Here is an 18120-nt window from a genome sequence, read left to right as displayed (position 1 = left end):
AAACAGTGGCAAAGTTTATTTTTTCGGGCTCCAAAATCACTGCAGATGGTGACTGAAGCCATGAAATTAAAAGATGCTTACTCCTTGGAAGGAAAGTTATGACCAACCTAGACAGCATATTAAAAAGCAGAGACATTACTTTGCCAACAAAGGTCCGTCTAGTCAAGGCTATGGTTTTTCCAGTGGTCATGTATGGATGTGAGAGTTGCACTATAAAGAGGGCTGAGTGCAGAAGTATTGATGCTTTTGAACTGTGGTGTTGGAGAAGACTCTTGAGAGTCCCTTGGACTGCAAGGAGATCCAACCAGTCCATCCTAAGGGAAATTGGTCCTGGGTGTTCATTGAAAGGATTGATGTCGAAGCTGAAACTCCAATACTTTGGCCATCTGATGTGAAGAGCTGACTTATTTGAAAAGACCCTGGTGTTGGGAAAGATTGAGGGCAGGAGGGGAAGGGGACCACAAAGGATGAGATAGTTGGATGGCATCACTGATTCCTACTTGTTAAAAATCCTTTCTCCTTCTCCTTCTTCTGATTAGCTCCTGCTAATTATTTTACCCATCTCAGATATTAACCCCCACATGCTGCCTTCACTGAATGCTCCAGGCTTGATTAGGGCCTTGGTCAGATCTTTGGCAGTACCGGAATATCAGGTCAACATCAAGGAGATTTTGATAATTATACTTATAAAACAGAAGGGCTCCCCAAAAGCCTGGGTTTGAGTATCTTTTCTCTGGCCCAGAGCTTATGGTCTCCAAAAAGCTTTATTAATATTTACATAAATCTTCAAAATCCCAAAATTTAAAGGAGTGTTCATTTAAATTTTGGTGTGAGCCTAATTTAGCTGACTTTATTATACTATATGAGTAATTTGTATTTTTTTCCTAAGGTCATACCATTGATTATATGTTTCTTTTGGACTTTTACTTGTAGCAAATGGAAATGTTGATCTGCATAATGTGATGGAAGAAATGAAAGTCGTTACAGGTGAGTATAAAGTCACTATAAACCTAAGATTCCTATTGGTGCAGTAATTATGTTTTGCCATTAACAATAAATGTCATGTTGATTGTGCATTATACTGCTTAAAGTAAATATTTGTCTAGAGTTGGACTTAGTGGTACCTATGTTTCAGTGATAAAATTTTAGTGTCATGTCTTAGTAGAAAGACTTTAGTTCTCTAGAGTAGTTCTCATAAATCTTTTCTCTTGGTTAGTACAGTAAAGAAAAAATCAAGTTTTGCTTCAGATTCTCCTAACTCGCCCCCCAATTCTCCTGAACTTCTAGTCTCATGAAATTGGGCCATTCCTACTTACTAGAGGTTTGGAGCTTTGTTCCTTTCCCCAAAACTATGTAGAAGCCTCAACTGAGGCAAATACTTTGAAAGACAGTACTTTCCCTTCCTGGCTACTGGACCTATAACAGATTCAGCTCTCAGCTTGACCCAACTGAAGAAGTGCTGGCCCTTCTAAAGGATAAAGAGATTATTCATAGAAGGAACTGCAATACGTGGCTCATATGTACTGGCAAGGACTAGGACGCATTTCTGGGAGAAGATCTTCAAGTATAACCCAGAATAGAGTATGGAAAATGAGGCTGAGGCTGGATATGAAGAGTTTGTTGATATGGGTGCTTGTTCCTGTAAGTCCAGTTTTAATGCCCAGCCAAAACTACTTGGGGTGGACAGTAAACTTCTGGGCTGGCTCCTATGAGCTTGGGAGACAATGGCCCACATCAAATTAGGTGAAAATGTCAAAACTGCCTTGATACAATGCTGAGGAGAGAACAAAAAGTTCAAATAAGTTGAGTGTGCCAGAATGATTCTAATATGTAAGACCTGAAGATCCATCAAATAACTATGTTCCTCAAGAGGGTCTATGGAACACTATCTTTAATGAGGCGATAAGTGCATCCATCCAAATGTCCCTACCACAAGTCTCAGTGTCCAACTCCCTATTTAGAGCCATGACTATGGTAGAGAGGACTTGCCAAGACTGTACATTCAGCTTTCTCTGAGATTCTGCCATTCTGACCATCAGGTACTGATCTTGGTCTTCAACACTGTCTCCTCAAATAGGAGATGAGAGCCTCTTAAACTGCTGCCATGGAAGCCTGCCCTTTACACATGCCTCAAGTTACTAAGCAACAACCATCCAATTACATTATAAAATTAAAATTTCCTCATATTTCTCAAACCTTAGAGAATAGTACTTGAGCCATTGAATCCCCTTTTACCCGTATGTTTTTACAATTAATACACCAAAGGTGAACATCTCAGCAGTTTCAACAATACATTGTGTTATGGGTTCCCAGGTGGCTCAGTGGTAAAGAATCAGCCTATCAATGCAGGAGATGTGGGTTCAATCCCTGGGTCAGGAAGATCCCCTGGAGGAGGAAATGGCAACCCACTCTAGTATTCTTGCTAGGAAAATCCCATGGACTAGAGAAGCCTGGTGGGCTACAGTCCCTGGGGTTACAAAGAGTTGGAAATGACTTAGCATGCACGTACACATGCATGTGTTAGGGATTATTACCGCTTCCCTTACACCATCAATGGAATCTTTGTTATAACCTGTCCAGGAAGGCATACACCACCTTATGGTCTGCTTCTGAGGGCCACTTCCAAAGCCAAGTGTCCTAAATTTGGTTTTCAGATGCAGACCCCAAGACTAGTATTTATGTGCAAGTGAATTGTTACAGAAGAGTTACCAAAGAAAACTTATATAAGGGGATGGAAGAAGCCAAGTAAAAGCCCCATCTTAGACAAAGTCTTGATACCTTCAGATTAACCCCACTGAAGATCTCTGTAAATTACACCTCAGAGTTGTCCCAATCGAGAATTTTCACACTTTCCCTCAGTCAGTCATTGACTGACCCAGCCACACTTTCTTTGCTTTCTGTACAAGAGAGAAAAGCAGTCTTCAGTAGCATGAGGATAGTCTTACAAACAAAAGCTATAGGTGCTACTTGTTGGGAGCAAAACCACACCATGGCTGGGGATGCTCAAAAATGGTAAATAAGGATCTGAGAGATGTGCACAGAGCACAGGGACTACAAAAACTAAGAAATATGTAAGCCTACTCATGATTCAAGTGAGAACTGTGTTTAGTTATGAGACACAAGAGGAAAATGCAGTGGTTATGTACTAGAAGACAGAGAAAAAAGGAAAAATCATGGAGAAGAGAAGGAAAAGAATGAGATCGGTATGTTTAATATCGATAAACCACCAGCCCCTGTGTAGATTTGCTATCAGTTCAGTTCAATCGCTCGGTTGTGTCTGACTCTTTGTAACCCCATGGGCTTTATCCCAGTGATGCAAGGACACTTCAATATTCGGCAAATCAATCAATGTGATACACCATATTAACAAATTGAAAGATAAAAACCATATGATTATCTCAATAGATGCAGAGAAAGCCTTTGACAAAATTCAACACCCATTTATGATAAAAAAAAAAAACCCTCCAGAAAGCAGGCATAGGAGGAAGATAACTCAACATAATAAAAGCTATATGTGATAAACCCACAGCAAACATTATCCTCAATGGTGAAAAATTGAAAGCATTTCCCCTAAAATCAGGAACAAGACAAGGGTGCCCACTCTCACCACTACTATTCAACATAGTTTTGGAAGTTTTGGCCACAGCAATCAGAGCAGAAAAAGAAATAGAAAGAATCCAGATTGGAAAAGAGGAAGTAAAACTCTCACTGTTTGCAGAAGACATGATCCTCTACATAGAAAACCCTAAAGACTCTACCAGAAAATTACTAGAGCCAATCAATGAATATAGTAAAGTTGCAGGATATAAAATTAACACACAGAAATCCCTTGCATTCCTATACACTAACAATGAGAAAACAGAAAGAGAAGGAAACAATTCCATTCACCATTGCAACGAAAAGAATAAAATACTTAGGAGTACATCTACCTAAAGAAACAAAAGACCTATACATAGAAAACTATAAAACACTGATGAAAGAAATCAAAGAGGACACAAACAGATGGAGAAACATACCGAGTTCATGGATTGGAAGAATCAATATTGTCAAAATGGCTATTCTACCCAAAGCAATCTATAGATTCAATGCAATCCCTATCAAGCTACCAACGGTATTTTTCACAGAACTAGACCAAAGAATTTCACAATTTGTATGGAAATACAAAAAACCTCGAATAGCCAAAGTAATCTTGAGAAAGAAGAATGGAACTGGAGGAATCAACCTGCCTGACTTCAGGCTCTACTACAAAGCCACAGTCATCAAGACAATATGGTACTGGCACAAAGACAGAAATATAGATCAATGGAACAGAATAGAAAGCCCAGAGATAAATCCACGAACCTATGGACACCTTATCTTTGACAAAGGAGGCAAGGATATACAATGGAAAAAAGACAACCTCTTTAACAAGTGGTGCTGGTGAAAAGATAGCCTTCAGAATGGGAGAAAATAATAGGAAATGAAGCAATGGACAAAGGATTAATCTCAAAAATATACAAACATCCCCTGCAGCTCAAATCCAGAAAAATAAATGACCCAATCAAAAAATGGGCCAAAGAGCTAAACAGACATTTCTCCAAAGAAGACATACAGATGGCTAACAAGCACATGAAAAGATGCTCAACATCACTCATCATCAGAGAAATGCAAATCAAAACCTCAATGAGGTACCACTTCACACCAGTCAGAATGGCTGCTATCCAAAAATCTACAAGCAATAAATGCTGGAGAGGGTGTGGAGAAAAGGGAACCCTCTTACACTGTTGGTGGGAATGCAGACTAGTACAGCCATTATGGAGAACAGTGTGGAGATTCCTTAAAAAACTGGAAATAGAACTGCCATATGACCCAGCAATCCCACTCCTGGGCATACACACTGAGGAAACCAGATCTGAAAGAGACACGTGCAACCCAATGTTCATCACAGTACTGTTTATAATAGCCAGGACATGAATCAACCTAGATGCCCATCAGCAGATGAATGGATAAGAAAGCTGTGGTACATATACAATGGAATACTACTCAGCTATTAGAAGAATGCATTTGAATCAGTTCTAGGGTGGATGAAACTAGACCCTATTATACAGAGTGAAGTGAGTCAGAAAGAAAAACACCAATCCAGTATATTAACACGTATATATGGAATTTAGAAAGATGGTAATGATGACCCTATATGTGAGACAGCAAAAGAGACACAGAACAGACTTCTGGACTCTGTGGGAGAGGGCGAAGGCGGGATGATATGGGAGAATGGCATTGAAACATGTAAAAATTATCATATGTGAAATGAATCGCCAGTCCAGGTTTGATGCATGATACAGGGTGCTTGGGGCTGGTGCACTGGGATGACCCAGAGGGATGGAGTGGGGAGGGAGGTGGGAGGGGGGTTCAAGATGGGGAACACATGTACACTTACGGAGGATTCAAGTCAATATATGGCAAAACAAATACAATATTGTAAAGTAAAATAAATTCATTAATTAATTTAAAAAATAGTTCACTTGTAGGGGATTCAGGAAACATTGTGAAGGGGCTAGAAGGAAGTCTGAGTATATTTCATATTTAGTTTTAACTTTAAAATGCTTAAATATTTTAAAAAATTAAATATTTAAGAAAAATAAGCTAAAATTGAAAATAAACTGAAACACATGAGTCTGATTATGTAACAAAGTGGTAATAGAATATGTGAAAGTGAAAGTTGTTCAGTCGTTTCTGACTCTTTGCAACCTTATGGACTATATAGTCCATGGAATTCTCCAGGCCAGAATACTGGAGTGGGTAGTTTTTCCCTTCTCCAGGTGATCTTCCCAACCCAGGGATCAAGCTTAGGTCTCCTGCATTGCAGGTGGATTCTTTACCAGCTGAGCTATCAGGGAGGCCCAATAGAATGATATAGGGAAACTAGTTATTTCAAGTGATTTCTGAAATGCAGTACTATGATTAAACAGTGAATATATACTAACTACAGAAAGAACTTCAAAGGAATCTTAACTTTATTCAATAGTTTTATCATTAATAATAATATTGGAATTTAATATTGTGACTATTACAGGTAAAAGCAGAATAAAACAAATAAATACGTTAATGTTCTTAGAAACGAACATGTTTCGATTTCAGAGAAAAGAGGTACAAATATACCATCAAGATGTTAGGAAAAATCCTGTAACTGTGAGTTTGGATCACTATGAATTCATCTTCTACAAAGGAGGCAAGAATATACAATGGAAAAAAGACAACCTCTTTAACAAATGGTGCTGGGAAAACTGGTCAACCACTTGTAAAAGAATGAAACTAGGACACTTTCTAACACCATACACAAAAATAAACTCAAAATGGATTAAAGATCTAAATGTAAGACCAGAAACTATAAAACTCCTAAAGGAGAACATAGGCAAAACAGTCTCCGACATAAATCACAGCAAGATCCTCTATGACCCACCTCCCAGAATATTGGAAATGAAAGCAAAAATAAACAAGTGGGACCTAATTAAAATTAAAAGCTTCCGCACAACAAAGGAAACTATAAGCAAGGTGAAAAGACAGCCTTCAGAATGGGAGAAAATAGTAGCAAACGAAGCAACGAACAAAGGATTAATCTCAAAAATATACAAGCATCCCCTGCAGCTCAATTCCAGAAAAATAAATGACCCAATCAAAAAGTGGGCCAAAGAGCTAAACAGACATTTCTCCAAAGAAGACATACAGATGGCTAACAAGCACATGAAAAGATGCTCAACATCACTCATCATCAGAGAAATGCAAATCAAAACCTCAATGAGGTACCATTACACACCAGTCAGAATGGCTGCTATCCAAAAGTCTACAAGCAATAAATGCTGGAGAGGGTGTGGAGAAAAGGAACCCTCTTACACTGTTGGTGGGAATGCAGACTAGTACAGCCACTATGGAGAACAGTGTGGAGATTCCTTAAAAAACTGGAAATAGAACTGCCATATGACCCAGCAATCCCACTTCTGGGCATACACACTGAGGAAACCAGATCTGAAAGACACACGTGCACCCCAATGTTCATCGCAGCACTGTTTATAATAGCCAGGTCATGGAAGCAACCTAGATGCCCATCAGCAGACGAATGGATAAGGAAGCTGTGGTACATATACACCATGGAATATTACTCAGCCATTAAAAAGAATTCATTTGAATCAGTTCTAATGAGATGGATGAAACTGGAGCCCATTATACAGAGTGAAGTAAGCCAGAAAGATAAAGACCAATTCAGTATACTAACGCATATATATGGAATTTAAAAAGATGGTAACGATAACCCTATATGCAAAACAGAAAAAGAGACACAGATATACAGAACAGACTTTTGGACTCTGTGAGAGAAGGCGAGGGTGGGAGGTTCAGAGAGAACAGCATTGAAACAAGTATACTATCAAGGGTGAAACAGATCACCAGCCTAGGCTGGATGCATGAGACAAGTGCTCAGGGCTGGTGCACTGGGAAGACCCAGAGGGATGGGATGGAGAGGGAGGCAGGAGGGGGGATCGGGATGGGGAACACTTGTAAATCCATGGCTGATTCATGTCAATGTATGGCAAAAACCACTACAATATTGTAAAGTAATTAGCCTCCAACTAATAAAAACAAATGGAAAAAATAAATAAATTCCATATTTAAAAATAATAATAAAATAATAATAATATTGGAATTTAATATTGTGACTATTACAGGTAAAAGCAGAATAAAACAAATTAAATATGTTAATGTTCTTAGAAACTAACATGTTTCAGTTTCAGAGAAAAGAGGTACAAATATACAATCAAGATGTTAGGAAAAATCCTGTAACTGTGAATTTGGATCACTATGAATTCATGGTTGGTTTTGTTTTTTTTTTTAATCCTGTTTGTTTTAAAGATGAATTTCCTGTATTTTCCTTGAAAGAAAAGGACCTAGGAACAATCACATCTTAGTTTCAATGATCATGGTTTCTCAATAAAATTTCTACTAAAAGGAACCCCAGAGCTCATTGGAGAAATTCTGCTTCCAGGTCTGAGATAGGAAAAGTACAGAGTGAGCATGGGGTACATTTTTTCTGAAAGGAAGGTAGTATTTAACGTGTTCATGTCAAAAGAAACAGGAGTAGACTCCTGTTGGTCGCAGTGGGGAGAACTTGAGCATAAGAAGGGAGGGAGGGGAGAACATGGTGCCAAGTAGTGTAAAGTATCTTAAATGTGAGTCAGAAGTAGTAAGAAAGCAGTTGAATATGAGCTTCTCATTTGGCTTTACACCATTATCTAATCACTTCGTTATGAATCTTGCCACTCCTTGTTTATATAGATTCCATGTCATTGTTTGAAAAACAGATTTCTTTTTATTTAACAAGATAACCAACCATATTGTTTAGAAATGTATTCCACACACTCAGCATTTATTTGGGGGAGGAAATAGTTACTTGCAAAAAAGAAAAACATGAACTATTTATACAGGAATTTCAGTTAACTGTTATATGATATCTCTGAGATTAAATGACCAAAAAAATGAAATGTTTTGGATGGTGCCTGGTATCAAAAAAAAAATTCTCCTTAAATGTTAGCTATTGTTATCATTAGTAGTTATAGTGAAATCTTTTTTTCTTCCAGTTTTACTGAGATATAATTGACATAGAGTTACTGTATAAGTTTGTGTTCAGCATAATGATTTGATTTACATACATCAAGATATGGTTACCACAGTAAGTTTAGTGAACATCTATCATCTCATGTAGTTATAAAATTGAGAAAATAGAAGAAATTTCTTTGTGATCAGAAATTTTAGGCATTCTTAGCAATTTTCATGTATAACGTTCAGTAATACTAACTGTGGGCTTCCCTGGTAGCTCAGCTGGTAAAGAATCCACCTGCAATGCAGGAGAGCCCAAATCAATTCCCTGGGAAGATTCCCTGGAGAAAGGATAGGCTACCCACTCCAATATTCTTGGGTTTCCCTGGTGGCTCAGGCAGTACTAGAATCCACCTGCAAGGCAGGAGACCTGGGTTCGATCCCTGGATTGGGAGGATCCCCTGGAGAAGGGCATGGCAACCCACTCCTGTATTCCTGCCTGGAGAATCCCCATGGACAGAGGAGCCTGGTGGGCTACAGTCCATGGGATTGCAAAGAATTGGACATGACTGAGCGACTAAGCACAGCACACAATGCTAACTATTGGAGTAGGAAATGGCAACCAACTCCAGTATTCTTGCCTGGAGGATCCCATGGACAGAGGAATCTGGTGGACTACAGTGCTAATTATATTTATCAAGTTGTCCATAATATCCCTTATACTTATTTACATAATAATTGGAAGTTGTACCTTTTGACTGTCTTCATCATATTTCCTTTCCTTCCACACCTTGCCCCTGGTAACCACAAATCCGATCTGTTTTTCTATTAATGTGTTTGTTTTTGAAGTATAGTCGTAAAGAAAGTAAAAGTCACTCAGTCGTGTCTGATTCTTTGCAACCCCATGGACTATACAGTCCATGGAATTCTCCAGGACAGAACACTGTAGTGGGTAGCCTGTCCCTTCTCCAGGGGATCATCCCAACCCAGGGATCGAACCCAGGTCTCCCACATTGCAGGCAGATTCTTTACTAGCTGAGTCACCAAGGAAGCCCTGAAGTATAACTGACCTACAAAACTATGTTTGTTCTTGTTACACAATAAGTCATGTCACCATATGAAAACATTGCATAGTTATTTACTGTATTCCCCAATCTGTACATTTAATGCCCTGTGACATATATATATATATATATGTATATATATATATATATATTGCAACTGGAAGTTTGTTCCTATTAATCTCCCTTGTCTATTTCTTTTATTCCCTACCACTTTCTCCTCTAGCAACCATCTCTTTGTTCTCTGTGTCTAATACTCTGTTTTTGTTTTATTTGTTTATTTTGTTTTTTATATTTTATAAGTGAAATCATACAATATTTGTCTTTCTTTGTCTGACTTGTTTCATTTAGTGTTATACCTCCAGATCCATCCATGTTGCTGAAAATGTCAAGATTTTTTATGACAGAGTAATATTCCATTATATATATATATATTTTATGACTAAGCAATATTCCATTCCATATATATATATATATATATACACACACCACATCTTCTTATCCAATCATCTCTTGATGGGCAGTTAGGTTGCTTCTATATCTTGGCTATTGTAAATTTGTAAATAATGCTGCAATGAATATGGGGGTGCATTCATCTTTTCTAAGTAGTGTTTTCATTTTCTTTGGATAAATACCCAAGAGTTAGAATAGCAAGATCATATGATAGTTCTATTTTTAATTTTTTGAGGACCCTCCATACTGTTTTCCACAGTGGCTGCACAAATTTATATTGCTGCCAACAGTGTACAAGAGTCCACTTTTCTCTACATTCTCTCCAACACTTGTTATTTGTCTCTTTGATAATAGGCTTTCCAATGGGTGTAAGGTGATAGCTCATTGTGGTTTTGATTTACATTTCCCTGTTGATTAGTAATATTGAGCATGTTCTCATATACCTGTTGGCAATCTGTGTGTCTTGATTACAAAAATATCTGCTCAGAGTCTCTGTTCAGTTTTTTTAATTGGATTTTTTTTAGTGTTGAGTTGTTTGAGTTCTTTGTGTATTTGGGATATGAACTCCTTATTGGATATATTGTTTGCAAATATCATCTCCCACTTAGTAGATGGCCTTTTCATTTTGTTGATAGTTTTTCTTTGCTGTGCAAAAGCCTTTTTGTTTAATATAGTCCCATTTGTTTACTTTTGCTTATTTTTTCCCCTTTTTGCTTATATTTTTGTCTCTCTTATTTGAAGAGACAGATCTGAAAGATACTGTTGAAACTTTATGTTGAAGAGCTTATTGCCTGTGTTTTCTTCTAGAAATTTTAGGGTTTCAGTGCTTACATTTAAGCCTTTAATCAATTTTGAATTTATTTTTGTACATAGTGTGAAACAGTAGTCCAGTTTGATTCTTTTGCATGTTTTCCCAACACCATCTATTGAAGAAATTGTATTGTTCCCATTTTATATTCTTCCCTCCTTTGTCATAGATTACTCAGTCATATAAGTGAGAGTTCATTTCTGGGTTCTCTATTCTGTCCCACTGATTTATGAATCCATTATTGTGCCGTTACCTTATTATTTGGATTACTGTAGCTTTGTAGTATACTTTGAAATAAGGAAGTGTGATACCCTCCAGCTTTATCCTTCTTCCTCAAAATTGTTTTGACTTGCTGGTCTTTTGTGATTCCATGCAAATTTTAAAATTATTTGTTCTAGTTCCGTGAAAAAATGTCCTTGGTATTTTGATATGTACCTTGATATGTGTCCTTGGTATTTTGATAGGGATTGCATTGAATCTGTAGATTGCATTGGGTAATATAACCATTTTGACAACATTGACTCTTCCAGTCCACGAACACAGGATATCTGTCCATCTATTTATGCATCTTGAATTTCTTTGATCAGTGTCTCATAGTTTTCCAAATGCAAGTCTTTGACCTCCTTAGTTAGATTTATTCGTAGGTATTTTATTCCTTTTGACGCAGTGGTAAATAGGATTACTTTCTTAATTTCTCTTTCTGATACTCTGTTTTTAGCATATAGAAATGCAATAGAGTTCTGTAGATTAATTTTGTATCCTGTAACTTTACAGAATTCATTTATGAGTTCTGGTAGTTTTTTGGTGATGTCACTGGGATTTTCTATGTATAGTACATGTCTTTTGCAAGCAGTGACATTTTACTTCTTCCTTTCCAACTTAGATTTCTTCTATTTTCTTTTTGTTGTCTGATTGCAGTGACTAGGACTTCCAATACTTTTGTTCAATAAAAGTGGTGAGAGTGGTCATCCTTGTCTTGTACCTAATCTTAACTTTCAGCTTTTCACTATTGGGGATGATGTTATCTGTGGGCTTGTCATGTGCTGTGCTTAGTCACTCAGTCATGTCTGACTCTTTGCAACCCCGTGGACTATAGCCCACCTGGCTCATCTGTCCATGGGAATTCTCCAGGCAAGAATACTGGAGTGGGTTGCCATGCTCTCCTCCAGGGGATCTTCCCAACCCAGGGATCGAACCCAGGTCTCCCACATTGCAGGTAGATTCTTTACCATCTGAGCCACCAAGGAAGCCCATGAATATTAGAGTGGGTAGCCTACCCCTTCTGCAGGGATCCTTCCCAATCCAGGAATAGAACCAGGGTCACCTGCATTGCAGATGGTTTTTTTTTTTTTACCAGCTGAGCTACCAGGGAAGCCTGGGTTTGTCATATATAACCATTATTATCTTGAGCTATGTTTCTGCTATAGCCACTTTGTAGAGTTTTTTTATCATTAATGTTAATTTTTTCAGAAGCTTTCTCTGCATTTATTGAGATGCTCATATGATTTTTATTCTTCAGTTTGTTAATGTGGTGTATTTTATTGATTAGTTTGCAGATATTGAACCTTTCTTGCATTCCAGGGATAAATCCCATTTTACCATAGTGTATGATCCTTTTAATATATTGCTGAGCTTGGATTGCTAATATTTTGTTGAGGATTTTTGCACCTATGTTCATAAGTGATACTGACTTAAAGTTTTCTTTCTTGTATGATATCTTTGTCTGGTTTTGGTATGATGGTGATACTAGCCTTGTAGAATGAGTTCAGAAGTACTCCTTCCTCCACAAGTTTTTGGATGGTTTGAGAAGGATAGGTGTTAACTCTTCTCTGAATGTTTGGTAAAATTCACCTACAAAGTCATTTGGTCCTAGATTTTTGTTTGTTAGGATTTTTTTTTTTAAGTTACTGATTAATTTCATTATTGGTAATTGGGCTCTTCTTATTTTTATTTCTTCCTGGTTCAGTATTGGAAGATTAGACTGTATGTTTCTAGGAGTTTATCCATTTCTTCTAGATTGTTTATTTTATTGGTGTGTAACTATTTGTAGTAGTTTCTTATGATCTTTTGTATTTTTCTGCTATCTGTTATAACTTCTTTATCATTTCTGATTTTATTGGTTTGGGCCTTCTCTTTTATTCTTGATGAATCTGACTAATAATATATCAACTTGTTGTTTTTCAATGAATTAGCTCTTAGTTTCAGGGGTCAGAACCCCTCACAGCTTGGGGAGAACCTCTACAATTGTATTCATCATCCAATTGTGGATCTTCCATTCAGGAGTATGAATCTTAACTTTACTACATCTCTGCCCCCCCTACCCATCTTATTGTGAGTTCCTTCTTTATATCTGTAATTGTAGAACATCTTTTCTGCTAATCTTCCAATATTTCTCATTAATAGATGCTCAACAATGACTCACAGACTTAGAGAACAAATTTATGGTTACCAGAGGGGAAGGGAGGAAAGGTAGGGTTAGTTAGGAAATGTGGGATTGACATGTACACAATGCTATGTTTAAAATGATAGCCAACAAGGACCTACCGTGTAGCACAAGGCACTCTGCTCAGTATTATGTAACAACTTAAATGGGGAAAAATTTTGAAAAAGAATAGAAACATGTGTATGTATAACTGAGTCACTTTACTCTACACCTGAACCATACTCCAATATGAAATTTAAAGTTAAAAAAAATACCTGCTCCATAAATAGTTGTAATTTTAGTGTGCCCATGGAAGGAGGTGAGCTCAGGGTCTTCCTACTCCACTTGATCACTCCCGCTAGTAGTGAGATTTTTTTAATCCTGTGAACTGTCCAAAAATATTTTATTTATTGTTTCAAATCTTGCATATACTAATCACTCTGATCTTCTTCCCCAAATTGGGCTAAAGGAAAGCATCCTAATATTATTTACACTGTCAATTTCCTTTATATATTTGATTCAATGAATCTTTGATCTTTATGCTAAAAGACATAATCACGATTCAAAGGAATTAGTTTTTTAATGTGGATCAGATCTTTTAAGTTTTAGTTTAAAAGAAAAAGTTTTAGTTTCATGAATACTTATGAGGTCCATGGAAGGGCTTCAGAACATCCTCTAAATCGTAATGCATAGTTTATAAATAAGTACACGTGCACTTTGTAGGAGTGTAAGATACATAGCCTTTCTCAGATTCTCAGAAGGTATATGTGTCAAAAAAAAAACAACCCTTAAAAATAACTTCTCTGGAATCATTAAATTTGCTTCACAGTCCTGTCTGTTTCTAATTAAGGAAATGTTGACATCAAAAACCTGGAAACTGTACTTGGCAGCATGGGAATCAAGATCACTGATGAGGAACTTAAAGATCTGACACAAAACCTGCCAGTCAGTGGTAAGTGTATTAGATACCATTGTCTTTTGAGCTTTGTACCTTTAACAGAGGAAGGAAAGAAATAAAGGAAATTTCATAGGAAAGATATCAAGATTGGAGGTGAGAAATTTAAAGAAGATGGGAATATACTGTTCCAGGTACTGGTGGCATGGTCAATAGAAGAGTCTTTTGAACTCTGAGAACAAGAAAGCTGGCCTCTACAAAATAACCCATCTTTTCATTATCAAATATAAGATTTGATATTTTATTGGGTAGAAAGTCAAATTTACATTTTTGAAGAAAGCATTAATTTTAATATTTATAATTTTTTCTAACCCATGTTCTTTGCTTATTTTGAATAAATGTTTATTGAATGACCATTTAAAATGCTTAACAAAATGCCCAGTACACTTATTAAGTGCTATTGCTAGTTGTTATAATCAGAAGAGGGGAGAGTGTTCTTATGTTATGTTAAATCATTTTATGAGATTCATGTTATGTTTTCTGTCTTACAGTTGATAATAAAGTGTCCCTTAAAACCTTGAAGGATGAAGTAAAAGCTTTTACAGGTAGGAATTTATTATAAATGGTTTATACCAAATCATGGTTTATGATAAAAATTTAATAGTATTTCCCAATATATAATATGTGACTTATAAATTAGCATATTTTCAGTGTTCATTTTGATAAAATATTTTCATCTACTGACCAACAGATTAAGCTAACATTATCTGGGTTTTATAAGTAAAACAAAATGACTATTTCTTCATTAGAAGTCTTATATTTGATGGGTTTTTTATTCAATAAAAGTATTTCATGAGTATTTATGTGTCCAAAAACTAGATGGATAGAGTAAATGCAGAGTGAAGCATTAAACATAATAAGTTCATTGCAAACAGCTAATCACATAGTTTTAACAAAATAAAGTAAAATAGGTCATACTCTGATGATTATGTATTTTATTGTACTAATCATCTCTTGGCCTAATTGTAGATAATTGTATAACCAGATTTGCTTCTATACTATGTGGTGTTATTCTAAGTAAAGAGTAATCCCATTTATTAAGGGACAAAATCTATTTTTGATCTGACCTTTTTTAAATGACTAGTTTGTTTAAAAATTTTTTTATTTATCTATTTATTTATTTTCGACTGCGCTGGGTCTTCCTTGCTTTGCATGGGCTTTCTCTAGTTGCTGTGAGCGGAGGCTACTCTTTATTGAGGTGCACGAGTTTCTTATTGTGGTGACTGCTCTTGTTGCAGAGTACAGGCTCTATAGGCGTGTGTGCTTCAGCCGTTGTGGCTCATGGGCTCTAGAGCACAGGCTCAGTAGTTGTGGCACACGGGCTTAGTTGCCCTGTAGCTTGTGGAATCTTCCCAGATCAGGGATTGAACCCATGTCCCCTTCATTGGCATGTGGATTCTTACCCACTGTGCCACCAGGGAAGCTCTGATTTGACTTTTTATTAGGAAATCATTCATTCTGCAGCACAAGTATACTTTTAGATGATTTGAAATAATTAGCTTGGCCCTTAACGTTTTACCTATGAATATTCCATCTTTTCAAAGGAGAAAAAATTGATTCCAGTAACCTACAAAATGTTCTAAAAGACATGGGAATTGAGCTTACAGATAAGGAGCTTGAGCAACTGATGAAAACACTGCCCATTGATGGTAAGCCACGAGAATGTACCGTGCCTCCCAGGGAACTTGATCTTATGGGTCAGCATGAGCAGCTCCTAATCGTTTAATAGTACAGTTTTGCCCCAAAATGCCATAAATCAATAGAAAGGCACTTTTGACTTGAGAATAAATTTCATCATTATCTCCTCAAACACAACTTGAGTCATCTCTAAGTGACTAATACTGTCCCTCAGGTCAGCATTAGGTTTGCAATATGAACAATGAAAAATAATAAAAAAGAAAGGAATAGAACATCAGTAGAATAAAGCAAAAATATTTTTATGTATTTTGTAGTATTGCAACTGTAGGAGAGTTAAGCTAATAAATGTCTCTAATACCAAGTAATAGATAAGTTTGCTACTGTGAAAGATATTTATATTCTTAAATGTCAATATTATGGCTATAAAATAGACTAAATTTTAAAGCACATCATTAAAATGTAACTTCTTGTAATATACAATTTATAATTTTTCAGTGAATTTGTATGTCAATTTTCCAGAGATCTGAATTGTACCTTTTCTTACAGCTCATGGAAAGGTATTTCAAAACAGATTGCTGAAGGATGTGAGGAGTAACAAAAGTAAGCAAACATGGTTAGGCTTGTGAAATATCCTCCTCAAGTGTTAAATTCATATCAAGAAACTATAATACTTTATTTTGCTTCTTGTTTTGCTTCTTACATCTGTGTTTTTTCCGGGTAAAAACCTTTACTTTATCTTAGAAGGAAGTTCTCTGTTAGATTGCATTTTTCTAACTTTTTCTGAAAAAAAATTTATATAAACAAATAAAAGAAAGATGAAAGAAAGAGATGGAGGAAAGGAAGGAGGGAGGGAGCAGAAGGAGTAGGAAGGAAGGCAAGAGGGAGAGAGGGAAAAGTTTTGCCGTTTATTCCAGATGTCACGACAAATAGAGAAAAGAATCTGAGAGTAAGCACTGAGGGGGAGAAATGCTACTCTCTAATGCTAATGCTAATCTCTACTTCTTTGTGAAGAGTACTGTCTCATTATAGTTGCTTAACTCCTATCCCACCTAACATTTTCCTGAGCAGGTGTGCTTAAGGTTTGAGGAGAGAAGTACTAATCTCGCTTTAAACTCTCTAAATTCTAACTCTGCTTGTAAAGAGCTGGAAAAATCTATTGTAGTTTTGTTCTTTGCTTGAAAATATTGGCAGTTATACCAGGTTATGATGTCATTCTCTTTTATCAGTGTATATTCATGTAACAGTAATACCTGTTACTGTCTCAAAGAGATATCTGTCGTCTTGTGTTTATTGTGGCATTATTTACCATAACCATGACATGGTATGATGGCTGAATGAATAAATAAAATGAAAATGTGGGGGCGTGTGTGTGTGTGTACACACAATGGAATATTATTCAGCCATTAAAATAGAAAGAAACCCTACCATCTGCAACACTATAAATAGAGGGTATAAGTAAATAAGTCAGAGAGAAAAAGATGGACATTTTGTGATCTCACTTACACATGGTATCTTAAAAAACTGAACTCATAGAAATAGAAAATTGGTAGTTTCCAGAGGTTTGGGGGTGGGGAGGGCAGTGGGTGAAGGTGATCAAAGGATACAAATTTCCAGTTGGAAGGTGAATAAGTTCTAGAGATGTAATGTACAGCACAATGACTGTTATTAACAATATTGTTAATACTGTATAGTATTTTTGAAAGTTAATAATGGTATAAATCTTAACAAAAGTTCTTACCTCAAAATTATAACTATGAGAAATGTGAATGCATTAACTATCCTTATTTTGGTAATCACTTTGCAGTATATACATATGTCAAATCATTATGCTGTACACCTTAAACTTGTACAATGATATATGTCAAATATTAATATATCTCAATAAACCTGAATGGGGGGAACCAATAATATCTGTTAGTTGAAAATAGTAAAATATTTATGAATTTTTAAAATATTTTAGAATCATTCCATTTTTGTTCCTTTGTCCCTTTCCTTTCATGTTTCCAAGGAGGAAAGGTTCATGTAAGTAACCTGGATACTGCGTTAGAAGCCATGGAGGTCAATCTTACAGAAGAGGAACTTGATCACCTGAAGGATCTTCTGAGTGGTGAGCATTGTGGAAAACGTGTGATTTTAAATAGAGGTTGAGCTTGAGGATTAATTATGACTGTTTCAGAGGTTTGAATTATTTGCTACCCAAAAAACAAAAAACAAACCT

General features: G+C 36.3%; 1 protein-coding gene and 1 pseudogene across 1 annotated transcript in view; both read left to right on the top strand.

Annotated features, from left to right (window-relative positions):
• The window catches only part of EFCAB13 (EF-hand calcium binding domain 13), a 208955-nt gene extending 192965 nt beyond the window's left edge, over positions 1 to 15990 (top strand). The window contains exons 50-53 of the mRNA XM_043464397.1: positions 934 to 987; positions 14160 to 14261; positions 14756 to 14809; positions 15809 to 15990. Of these exons, the coding sequence (XP_043320332.1) occupies positions 934 to 987; positions 14160 to 14261; positions 14756 to 14809; positions 15809 to 15990 (392 nt within the window). The remainder of the gene's footprint in view (positions 1 to 933; positions 988 to 14159; positions 14262 to 14755; positions 14810 to 15808) is intronic.
• A 1929-nt stretch (positions 15991 to 17919) lies between these two features.
• Positions 17920 to 18120, top strand: part of LOC122438324 — a 36110-nt pseudogene continuing 35909 nt past the window's right edge.

Source organism: Cervus canadensis, chromosome 1 (genome assembly GCF_019320065.1).
Source record: "Cervus canadensis isolate Bull #8, Minnesota chromosome 1, ASM1932006v1, whole genome shotgun sequence".
NCBI lineage: Eukaryota > Metazoa > Chordata > Mammalia > Artiodactyla > Cervidae > Cervus > Cervus canadensis.
This window is presented reverse-complemented; position numbering and strand designations above follow the sequence as displayed.